The sequence below is a fragment of the Cucurbita pepo genome, chromosome LG02 (genome assembly GCF_002806865.2).
Source record: "Cucurbita pepo subsp. pepo cultivar mu-cu-16 chromosome LG02, ASM280686v2, whole genome shotgun sequence".
Classification (NCBI taxonomy): domain Eukaryota; kingdom Viridiplantae; phylum Streptophyta; class Magnoliopsida; order Cucurbitales; family Cucurbitaceae; genus Cucurbita; species Cucurbita pepo.
This window is the reverse complement of record NC_036639.1, coordinates 8634178-8647496: the sequence shown is the minus strand read 5'-3', so window position 1 is coordinate 8647496 and position 13319 is coordinate 8634178. Positions and strand designations below refer to the sequence as shown.

The window sequence follows — 13319 nt, the reverse complement described above, 5'->3', positions numbered from 1 at the left end:
TGGCAACAATTTTCTCTCTCATGCGTGTTTTCAATTTTCTACGACTTTCCCACTCAATTCGGTCACCCGTGCTTCCAGGAAGAGGAGGGAGTCAGGGACTTCTTTGAGGGATAGCATTTCCTCCTCTATTAGCGTAAGCCGGTCGGCTTGTGCTTTGGGTGTCGACTTTGTCGCCGACATGATTTCGGTCTTTACGATGTTACGGAGATAACAAAACTGTGATACAACTTGACACAATCGCACTTTCGAAGGCAGCGGACTAGCGATTGTGCGGCACTAACTTTCCAACGACAAGTGAGCTAAGCCAATTTGTTCTTGCGTCGTCTACGGCCAAGCGACGTATGATCGAGCCTCTAGCCTCGGTTTTAAAAGAAGGTTTTAGAAAACGAGAAGAGAGAGAGATTTTAGAAAGAGAGATTTTGGAAAGAGACATTATATAAGCAAGCAAGAGAAAGATAACAACAGCTTAGCATATATAACCTTGGGTAGGGAGAAGTTGACAACTAGTCATATCCCCTAGTACATTCTGAGCCATTTTATGTCTGGCAGGCGTAGACATAATATTTTTGAGGTGTCATACGCCCTAGAACTACAAAAGGAAAAACACTAGAATGAAAAGACATGACAAGGGTTTGGCTTGTCATGGGCATGCGGCCATGGGCAACACGCTCTGGACGAGCATGACCGTGACACCCCCCACGCGCAATGAACACAGGCGGTCAGCTCGGGCATCGCGCAAGCAGTGGTGCACATCGAAGCCCAACGGCGCAAACTTACCCTTCAAATTTTTTTGGGCGTCACACATGGCGCATAGGGAGTGGCGAGATCGTTAGGTTGGACAGTGGGTCGCCAGATAGGTCACGTGTCAATTTGGTGGTTCCAGACGCTGTTCGATTCACGTGAGCATTTTTATTTTAGTTTGACCCGAATACGAGCGTATTGACACGTGTCAACAAGTTGGCTAAATGCATTTCTCTAGTGAAATTCTGCCACGTGTCACTCACCGGCTCCGCGCGCTCCTTTGTAAATTAGGCAACGTGTGGCAACAATTTTCTCTCTCATGCTTGTTTTCAATTTTCCAGATTTCATCTGTTTTGTGTGTTCAAACCATTTGCTTCATATTTTCGTAACTTTTCGCACATAACTTGGATTGACTCGGTTTCTTCACCAAAGTCGTAGATTTTTTATTCACCTACATCGACGTATTTTTCTTGAATATAGAATGAATTAAATCCATTCAAAGATACGGGAAAACTCACGTTTTCTATTCTTGACCATTTCACCCGAACTCCGATTAAGCATTAATATTGGTTCGGGATTCCTTCAAGAAACCTGTGTGAATCCTCTTTTAATTACACACCTCAAAACTCCAGATCCATCATTCAAGAAACTCCTTAGATCTAGGCAAAATTGAAACGAAAAGGTCATAGTCTTACCTTGTCCATTCTTGGATTTTCTGGCTGGAATGGGCGAACCCACCACCCAAACTCCTCCACTAGCACCAAGAGGAGTCTTGATTCGATGTTTCTTGCCTTGGATTCGATCTCCAACGGTGGATTTGAGGCAGCTGATTTCTCTGTTCTTCTTTTCTTTCAAAATCCTATCTTCTTCTTATCCCTTCTTCTTTTCCTCTCCTTTCTTTCGCTTTCTTGTTACGACTCAACTATACAGACTCCTCAGGTAGGAGTAGGGCAAAAGGACCTTGTCCCTATGTTGATCTTGTCTGTTNGGAGTAGGGGCAAAAGGACCTTGTCCCTATGTTGATCTTGTCTGTTTTTTTTAATCTTACAACCATCTCGACCATAGTTTCCTTCTTCGTCGACTCGAGCCTCGGTCTCTTCAGCCTACAATAAAAAATTACCTCCTAATTATCATGCATATATTTGGATCTTAAGTAGGAAAACAAAGGTCGTTGATACCTCCTAAGTTCAAGTGTTTCAAAAAATAACATAGTATTTGAGTTCAAAAAATGAAAAGCCACCGGTCAACAAATAAATGAAACCAATGCATACTCCTATCCTATCTTGACTTCCATGGCCATTCTAACATTCATCATCATCCGTGCAAGGGCACTTTCTCTGTAATGACCCTAGATTTATACTAACCTAAAGTGGCTAATGTCATCATAACATACTCTCTTATGCGAAAATAAACATTTAAAACTTCATCATAAAACACTGCCATAAACTTACATGCTTGAAAAAATATTTAAAGCAACATAAAAAAAAAAACTAAATAAAACCAATAAAATATTAAAATTAAAAACATCCTATATTAACCCAAAGTCTAAGAAATGAAATACCACTATTCTATGCATGTGCCACGGTCTTTACTTGCAATGTCATCATCAACCGTATAGAGGCGTCTTGCCTTTACCTGAAATAAATGAAGCACACGACTTTAGTATTTTAAGAAATGCTCATTAAGTGACCCCATTTGAGATCTAACACATAAACCATCACATGACAATCAAACAAAATTCAGGGATCTTAGTGGTTAATTACCCAAAACTCACAACGGGTAATTTTACCACATGAAGATCAACATCTACCTTTACTCCTTAAAATGACTATCAATGGCTGGTTACCCGAAACACATAGCGTGTAATCCTTACCTTGGAAATCATTTACTGCAATCACCCCATAGAGTGATGATTAGTGCTTGGTTACCCGATACACACAGCGTGTAACCTTACCACATGAAAATCAACATCCATCCTAACTCCTTAAAATGATTATCAATGGTTGGTTACCCGAAACACATAGCGTGTAATCCTTACCTTGGAAATCATTTACTGCAATCACCCCGTAGAGTGATGATTAGTGCTTGGTTACCCGATACACACAGCGTTTAACCTTACCACATGAAAATCAACATCCATCCTAACTTCTTAAAATGATTATCAACGGTTGGTTACCCGAAACACATAGCGTGTAACCCTTACCTTGATAACCATTTTCTTAAATCACCTCATAGAGTGACCATTGGTGGCTGATTACCCAAAACACACAGCGTGCAACCCTAACCGCAACCTCCTTAATCATCAAAGGTAACATGCATGCATTACTTCCCAAATGGTTTATTTTCATGAGCAACCATACATTATGTCACACAACTCACATCAAAGATATTCTCAATCATCANGGAACCCTAACCGCAACCTCCTTGATCATCAAAGGTAACATGCATGCATTACGTCCCAAATGGTTTATTTTCATGAGCAACCATACATTATGTCACACAACTCACATCAAAGATATTCTCAATCATCAAACATAATTATGCATGCGATAGGTTTCAAAACATTTATTTTTATAGTCAACATACATCGTATCAAAAAACACTCAACCATAGAATACAAAACATATTCAACCCTTGTAGAAAAACAAAACAATGAAGTTTCAATAGGAAGACCTCTTACTTGGAGAGCTTCTTTTCTAATTGTCCCTATAGATATTGGTCCAAATTCGACTTAGATCGAACCTACACTTAAACACCCAAGTTTAACCAACCCAACTTGAGTGGTACAACGAATCCTACAAATCATAGGGTTTTATTGCTTGCCTTCTTCCTACGTAGAGGTTAGGTCAAATCCGAACTATTCAGAAAAGAAACCACATTGTAACTTGGTTCGTTGGTGCATTGTACCTTGGTTACGTTTACTCCTCCAAATAGTGGTTCTGGCGATGACGACAGTGTTCAATTCGAGACGACGACGACAATTTGATGTGCGACGGCGATTGGCGGTGGTCGTCTGACGTGCGGTGACGGTGCGGGATGCTCGTCTCAGGCTTCGTGCTCTATTACATGGGTGGCTGGTTTGGTGGCTTTATTTAGCTGAACCCTAGGATTATTTTTATTTTTTTTTATTATTTTTTTTTTTTAATGTATTGGGCTTGGGCCTAGGGTTTATGTAGCTGAACCCTAGGGTTTTTTTTTAATGTAGTGAGCCTTGGGCCAGAATTTGGGCTTTACCCATCCAACCATGTCTGGAATTGGAAAGAGTCCAAGGTCAAGTCACGGTATTAAAGGATATGTCCCATTATTAAATGTGTGTATTGCATTACTAATCCCAACAATGGGGTGGCTTATTTAGTATTTCATAAAATATTCAAGTCACATGCTACCCTTATTTTTTCACGTAAAGGTAAAGCACCCCTGCATAGATGACATGAATTCTAAAATGACCCAGAAGAAATCATGATAGAGAAGTGGTATGCATTGATTTTCATTTAGTACTTGATAGGATGATTATTTCATTTTTCATGTTCAAAGACTATGTTAGTTCTATTTAGTACTTGTGATACGATATGTTATGGTATGATATGTATACGATTCGAATTGTTATGTCTGGAAATATGGAAATGTTATGATATGGCATATGTATGTAATATGATTGACTTTTAAACCGATGAACTAGCATGAGATACCACCCCGACATAGACATGAAAGATATGTTATGAAGGAAGATGCTAGCGAGATTGTATTAAATGATAATGAAAATTGAAAAACGTTGGGACCTTATACATTATTGTGTGCTCATGCATTAGGGGATACCCCTTACCCTTCTCAATAGTACAGACGCGTACGCTACGAGACAGGAGAACGATCATTATGTTAACATAATGTTGTCGTGATGATCGCTATTCGTAACGGGTGTCTAACATCAACAACCACCAGAGAATTCTCGCCCCATAAAAAAGGGGGCCTAGGAGGCGTGCGAACTGACTGGTGGGTCAATACTCGCACGTGTGAACCGTGTGTAGAAAAATTAAGTACACATCCCAATTGCCCGTTATGATGGCCGTCGCAGGAAAATAAATTGTTATGAGAGGTCTCTTTCATGAAATTGTATGTGTTATCATTTAACCCGAATAGTGGGGTCACTTACTGAGTATTTCTTAAAATACTCAAGCCACGTGCTACTTCTATTTTAGGTAAATGCAAGGCATCCCTGAACGGCTGACGACGACATCACAATTCGAGACCATGACACATGCGCATAGAGTAGGCCCATTTATTTTCTTAGACTTAGCCAAGCTCAACACATATCTGGTGGCACGCAAGGTACGGGCACTTAAACTTTCCTGCTCTATTAAAGCTACAGAAGGAGGAGTTGGTGCACGGTTTTCCGGCAATCAAAAGCGTGAACAAGCTGTGCGACGGGTGCCTCATCGGCAAACAGAGGCGCACACCCTTTCCGTCTCAAACATCCTACCGCACCAAGCCGGCGACCCAAGGCGGTAAGAGTCTCTTCCTCCTGTTAGTCGATGACAAAAGCCGCTTCATGTGGCTGACCCTGGTGCAAACGAAAAGTGAGGCAGCAGAGGCAGTTAAGCGCACTAAAGCACGAGCGGAGGCCGAATGTGAGAAGAAGATGCGAGTGCTGCGCACAGATCGAGGTGGAGAATTCACCTCGGCAAGTTTCGGTAAGTACTGTGACGAGATCGACATACAACGGTAGCGGCTTCGACGAGATCGACATACTCCCCCCAACAGAATTGAGTGGTGGAGCGCCAAAATCAGACCATCGTTGGGATAGCGAGGTCATTGCTGGTGACGGCCGAGATGCCTGGGAGATTCTGGGGAGAGGCAGTAATAACGGCCGTCTATCTCCTCAATCGGTCACCAACCCGAAGCCTCGACGGGAAGACACCGTATGAGGCCTGGTACAACAAAAAGCCAGCGGTACATCATTTCCGCGTGTTCGGCTGCGTCGCATACATGAAGGTTACACGTCCCACCTAGCCAACCTTGATCCCAGGGGGCTGAAGGTCGTCTTCATCGACTATGAACCCGGGAGCAAGGCGTACAGACTCTATGATCCTGTAGGGGGGCGAGCTCACGTGTCTCGCGACGTCGTCTTCGACGAAAGTACCTTCTGACAGTGGAATGACGAGATCGAGGCAGACCATAATCAAAATCAATTCACGGTGGAGTACCTCGTCACCGAGCCGTAGGAAGGAGGAGCCCAGCATCAGTTGCCGTCACCGCCACCAGCAGGTGCCCCCTGAACCAGTGGAATTCGCAACACCACGGACTGCGGATTCGACGCTGGATGTCATTCACGATGCTGATCTGGAGGCCAGGTACCGGAGGATGGACGACCTAGTGGGAGGATGTGAACCACCTGGACTGGCAGCGCGCGAGCTCGAAGAATTTGCCGAACTACATGCCATCAGTGCAGATGAACTGAACACCTTCGCCGAAGCAGAAAAGAACTCGTGCTGGCTGAAGGCAATGCAGGAGGAGATGACATCCATCACCGAGAACCAGACGTGAAGTCTGGAGGATATGCCGCCGGGACACCGAACCATAGGGCTCAAATGGGTCTTCAAATTGAAGCGCAACGAAAAAGGAGAAGTTGTGAAGCACAAGGCCCGTCTGGTGGCGAAGATCTACGTCCAGGAGCAAGGAGTGGACTTCGAAGAGGTATTTGCGCCAGTGGCAAGGTTAGAATCCGTTCGTCTCTTGCTGGCAATTGCGGCACATTACTCTTAGGAGGTTCACCATATGGACGTAAAGTCTGCTTTCTTTAACGGAGAGCTGAAGGAGACCGTCTATGTCCGACAACCACCTGGCTTCCTCGACAACGACAACCCCGATAAGGTACTGCGTCTGCACAAGGCACTCTACGGGCTTCGACAAGCCCCACGAGCCTGGAACGCGAAGCTCGACAGTACCCTACTGTCACTAAAATTAAAACGCTATGCCTCTGAGCATGACATGTACACGCACGCCCATGGCAAGCAGCGACTGATCGTGGGAGTGTACGTCGACGTCGACGACCTCATAATCACTGGAGGCGACGTGGAAGTCCTCGGAAGGTTCAAGAAGGAGATGTCAAAGAACTTCGAGATGAGCGATCTCGGCGTGCTCAGCTACTACCTCGGCATCGAAGTGCAACAGAATTCTACCAGCATCTCCATCTGCCAAAGTGCATACGCGAAGAAGCTGTTGGACACAACTGGGCTTGTGGACAGTAATCCTACAAGGATGCAAATGGAGGCCCGACTCCAACTAAGGAAGGCCGGCACTACGACGACAGTCAACTCCACCAATTACCGCAGCATAGTCGGGAGTCTGCGCTATCTTGTAAACTCTCGTCCTGATCTTGCTTATTCTGTTGGATATGTGAGCAAGTTTATGGAAGCACCTAGGGAGGAGCATCTAGTAGTCAAGCGCATCTTGCACTATGTAGCCGGAACCAGAGGCTGGGGTGTAAGATACTGCGCAGGGAGAGGAAAGGAGAAACTCAAGTTGGTCGACTACAGTGATAGTGACATGGCCGGTGACGTTGATGATCGTAAGAGCACCAGCGGAATGATCTACTTCCTCTCAGGCGGTGCGATCTGCTGGCAATCAACAAAACAGAAGGTAGTTGCTTTGTCTTCCTGTGAAGCAGAATACATCGCCGCTTCGATGGCAGCAACACAAGGGGTCTGGCTTGCGCGACTAATGGAAGAACTCATCGGGAGAGAAAGCGATCCCCCAATGCTATACGTAAACAACAAAGCTACGATCTCCCTGATCAAAAATTCAATTCTGCACGACCGGAGCAAGCACATAGAAATCAGATTCCACTACATTTGAGAATGTGCAGATCGAGGGCTGATCAAGATTGATTTCGTCCGAACAGAGGAACAACTTGGAGACATTTTCACCAAGTCCCTGGCGCGGGTAAAATTTGAAGAACTACGCTAAACAATTGGAGTTCAAATAATAAGGTAGATATAACACAGCTTTTAGGAGGAGATTGTTAAATAAAAGCTATGTTCCTTATTTAGTTAGGTTGTTTTTAAGTCTCAAAACTTATGAATTCACGCCAATGGAAGAGCGTAATTCTAGCTGCCATTTTTTGGCCAACTTGGGCAAAGTCTTCGCCCACTTCTCTATTTTGTGTAATTAGTTTTTCTATATTTGTAATTAGATGTGTTATTTAAACAATTCAACTGAAGAAAAATAAAACATCGAGCAAATCTCAACGAATCTTTCTCTCTCTCTCTTCAAAGTCTTCGCCCACTTCTCTATTTTGTGTAATTAGTTTTTCTATTTTTATAATTAGATGTGTTATTTAAACAATTCAACTAAAGAAAAATAAAACATCGAGCAAATCCCAGCGAATCTTTCTCTCTCTCTCTTCTTTTACTTCCGCTATTTTTTCTTTCGAAGAAACCTTCGGCCAGTTTTTCGTCGACATTTTCCTCCGAATTGCTAGAGTCAACATGGGCCAGGGTTTATGTAGCTGAACAGTAGGATTTTTTTTAATGTATTGGGCCTTCGGGCCAGAATTTGGACTTTACCCATCCAACCATGTTTGGAATTAGAAAGAGTAGTCAAGTTTTAAAGGATATGTCCCATCATTAAATGTGTGTATTGCATTACTAATCCCAACAATGGGATAACTTATTTAGTATTTCTCAAAATATTCAAGTCACATATTACCCTTATTTTTAACGTAAAGGTAAAGCGCCCCTATATAGATGACAATGAATTCTAAAATGACCATGGAAGAAATCGTGATAGAGAAGTAGTATGCATTGATTTTTATTTAGTAGTTGATAGGATGTGTAACACCCGCTCACCGGCAACGCGATTAACAAGAGTTACCACGGACACCGACAACAAACTCTAGCAACCAATCATAAATTTTCAAAAATCAAGTAAAATATTTAAAACCAGTATTAGTTAAAACCGAAGACATCCATCATAAATTTTAAGAAAACAAAACCATAAATACACAAAACAGACCCAGACATGGATTCCCTGAAGTCTCTAGCTCGCTGGTCTCGTCCTCGTCCTCGGTTGGCCTGCATCATCTAAATCTGGAAAGAAAAGCTAAAATAATTTTGATGAGTAATTAAATTACCGAGTAAGTAGCCAACTTATCTTTCATGAGTTATAACTAATCTTTCCACGTGTTTTTATGTTTTATTCATCATTGACTCCTAGTTTCTCTTACCAGGGTCATCTGTTCGTTAATGAGGTATCTCAGCTACTTCCAGCTTAGGTTACTGACTCTCTCTCAATATGCTTATCTAGAATTTTTGGACTCGTATTAAGATTCGCTCTCGGTCATATACTACCGTCTACTAATTTTTGGCGGCCTGTAAATCTCATATACCAACGGTTAGGAGTACTCATTCTCTCTAACTTAGCATACAGCGCATTGGTCAAGAACTCCGCAGGAATTAGTAGACTATAATACTCATATAAATAAGCCATGACTCAACGATCTATAAGCATATTTTGAATTCATAGCCTTTCTATTAACATGTTTAGCATACTCACATCTAATGCATACTTTCCTACGTTTATAATGTTCGACACATAGAACATTCTAGTAATCATTTATAACATGCTTACATCACAGGCAAGCAGTCACAATATACAAGTAAACATTCAATAACATCAAAGCTCATTTTAACATACTAAGTTCATAATTAGGTAAACAACATACTCACATGTTATAAACAAGTTAAGAACTAGTTTAAAGAACGATATGCTACTTACTTGGTTTCGAATCCCTTTTTCCCTTGGTTGTACGTTAATAGGGTATTTCAACCCAATTTCTTCCAATTAGACCTATATTTCGCAATTTTCTATATAAGTATAGACCAATCTTGATAGGATAGGTCAAAAGGAGTCGAACGGAATAAACCGGGAATCAAAATAGGATCACACGCCTGCATACGCTCGGTGTATTTTTCTCATGCGCCTGATCTGCGCACAGTGGCGCTCTCACTCGCGGACTCCCACGCGCCTCGCGTGTCTCTCACGCGCTCGTCTTCAACCTCGCGTTTCTGCAATTTTCCAGCTTTTTCATTAATACCTTCTATATCCCTAAGCCATATCCTACAATCATTCATCCTTAGGTTTTTTTTTTCTTTATTATTATTATCATCATTATTATTTTTAATATCAGCACACCAAAATATATATATACATATACATATTTTATTTATTTATTATTTTTTTTTTCTAGATTATTACTGGATGATTATTTCATTTTTCATGGTGAAAGACTATGTTAGTTCTATTTTCTTAGTTTAAATTAAACGTGTAAGTTCATGGCTTCATTTACAAATATTTTATATCAAACTTCCACATATGTTATTTATGCCATTCATGCGATGATTCCTCTAACTTAAGCAAGAATATTACCAGTGTTACATTGCGAGTGTGATATGTGATGAAAGAATGAGGGTTGTCCTACATGATTTAATACGCCACGAAGAAAATTATGGGACCTCATGCATATTTGTATTTTCACGTGTACCGGGATACTTCCCCTTTATGATGAAGTATGGACGCGTACACTATGAGACGAAAATGATTATCATGCTGACCATAGTACAATGACGATCGCTATTTCCTCTAGGTGTTCGACAATAGTCCAAAGGAGCTAGTCCGACCAGTAGGCTCAGAGGGTGCGCAAGCCCACCTAGTGGGCCCATGCTCGCACATGTAGGTCGTGTGTAGAGAAATACCACATATCCAATTTTTCCAGACTGGAAAGTCAGCTAAGAGAATACGATTTAAAATTATAGGTCTCATCTATGCATGTGTTTCCATTCACCAACCCCAATAGTGGGGTCACTTAATGAGTATTTCTTAAAATACTCAAGCGTGGTGTTATTCTTAAATTTCAGGTAAAGGTAAGGCACCCATGTATGGTTGACGACGACATCGCATTGAAGATAACAAAATCTTTGTTAGTGTAGTTGCATTTTCACTTCTTAGATATTAGGTTAGATTAGACTATTGTTTTAATCTTTTATTTGATTTTATTTATATTTCACATTGAATATTTTTCATTGTTTTGTTTTAAGGCTCTACTGCATGTATAACTCTATGACATAATTGTTTAGAATGTGTCGGTATAAAATGGTCATATGGTGTAACAACAATAAAAAAAAAAAAAAAAAACCAACTAATCTCATCTCTCCCGGCCAACCTCTCACACACTTCCCCCTCAACTAACTCTCCTTGCTCTCTCCCACTCTTCCATGTAACACCACGAGATCTCCCATGGTAAAAAAATGTTTCTCTTGCAATCACAACGCGAATCAATTATGTCAAGTGGATATAAGCTTCGAGGGAAAGTCGGGTCAATCTTAAAAATAGAATAGAACGTCAGTCAAGGCAAACCAAGTAAATGACCTTATTATCGACATGGTTATATTTGATGCTGACACGTGCCTCGTGGTTATGTACATGTCATATATTTGACATGTGTGAATTTTTTATGTATCGATATGACTATGATATGACATGCATATGAACGACATGATAACTCTTACATTATGATATGCGTGAGATAGGATATGAGAAGGATGCGATGAACGTAATGTAATGATATGACTAAGATATGATTAATATAACGATACAATTAAGTTATGTATAGAAAACGACATGGTTATGATAAATTGAAAAAAAAAACGATATGTATAGGTTATGTAAGAAAATAATATGATTATGATATATTGATAAAACGATATTGTTAGGGTACGTTTGGAAAATAATATGACTGAGGTATGTCCATAAAATGATAGGAATATGAGATGTATAAGGATGAAAAGGCTATGACAAGATTAATAAAGATATGACAGGGATACGCATATGGAAACGATATGAGTATCAAATGTTGTGATACGATATAAAATATATGTTATGGTACGATATATGTGATAAATTGATATGTTTATGTTATAAAATATTGTGATACGATATGTTATGGTATGATATGTATACGATTCGAATTGTTATGTCTGGAAATATGGAAATGTTATGATATGGAATGTGTACGTAATATGATTGATATATTATGATTGACATGCAAACCGATGAACTAGCATGAAATACAACCCCGACATACTCATGAAAGATATGTTATGAAGGAAGACGCTAGCGAAATTGTATTAAATGAGAACGAAAATTGAAAAACATTGAGACCTTATGCACTATTGTGTGCTCATGCATTGGGGATACCCCTTATCCTTGTTAATAGTACAGACACATACGCTACAAGACATGAGAAAGAAAATTATGTTAACATAATGCTGCCGTGATGATCGCTATTCATAACGGGTGTCTAACATCAACAACTACCAGAGAATGCTTACCCGATCAAAAAGGGGGCCTAGGAGGAGTGCGAACTGACTGGTGGGTCAATACTCGCATGTGTGGACCGTGTGTAGGAAAATAAAGTACACATCCCAATTTCCCGTTATGATGACCGTCGCAAGAAAATAGACTGTTATGATAGGTCTCTTTCATGAAATTGTATGTGTTATCATTTAACCCCAATAGTGGGGTCACTTACTATACTAAGTCACGTGCTACTTCTATTTTAGGTAAATACAAGGCATCCCTGAATGGATGAGGACCACATCACAACTCAGACCATAACACATGTATAGGGTAGTCTCATTTATTTTCTTAGACTGAGTCAATCTCAACACATATGAGGAACATCTTTTGAGAGTCTAATGAAAGAAGTTCAATTGAGTCAATTAGCAACTTAGTTACGAAATAGACATCTTGGAAGGCTGCAAGCAAACACAAAAACGCCAAAAAGAGAGATCTTAAATGATATAAAAAGTCTCANAAAAGACATTATAAAAAACATATATAGCATTTTGTTTTGCTATAATTTTTACATGTACAAGCAAAGTAGAGAGAATGCTCAAACATATACAAACAAACCACCATCCCTCCCAACGTGAATCCTAGATAACACAATAACAAACATAAACCACAAATCTCCTAATCAAAGCANTTCTCAAACATATACAAACAAACCACCATCCCTCCCAACGTGAATCCTAGATAACACAATAACAAACATAATTTAAGTACACATCCCAATTGCCCGTTATGATGGCCGTCGCAAGAAAATAGACTGTTTTGATAGGTCTCTTTCATGAAATTGTATGTGTTATCATTTAACCCCAAGAGTGGGGTCACTTACTATACTAAGTCACGTGCTACTTCTATTTTAGGTAAATGCAAGGCATCCCTGAATGGATGAGGACCACGTCACAACTCAGACCATAACACATGTATAGGGTAGTCCCATTTATTTTCTTAGACTGAGTCAATCTCAACACATATCAGGAACATCTTTTGAGAGTCTAATGAAAGAAGTTCAATTGAGTCAATTAGCAACTTAGTTACGAAATAGACATCTTGGAAGGCTGCAAGCAAACACAAAAACGCCAAAAAGAGAGATCTTAAATGATATAAAAAGTCTCAAACTTGTAATAACCTCCACCATCGAGATCTTAAAAAAAAAAAAAAAAAAAAAAAAAAAAAAA

At 40.3% G+C, this 13319-nt stretch overlaps 1 protein-coding gene across 1 annotated transcript in view; it reads right to left on the bottom strand.

Moving 5' to 3' along the window:
- Positions 1-9710: 9710 nt before the first annotated feature.
- Positions 9711-13319, bottom strand: part of LOC111788422 (cationic amino acid transporter 1-like) — a 6516-nt gene continuing 2907 nt past the window's right edge. The window contains exon 3 of the mRNA XM_023668759.1: positions 9711-9803. Coding sequence (XP_023524527.1) covers positions 9711-9803 — 93 coding nt within the window. The remainder of the gene's footprint in view (positions 9804-13319) is intronic.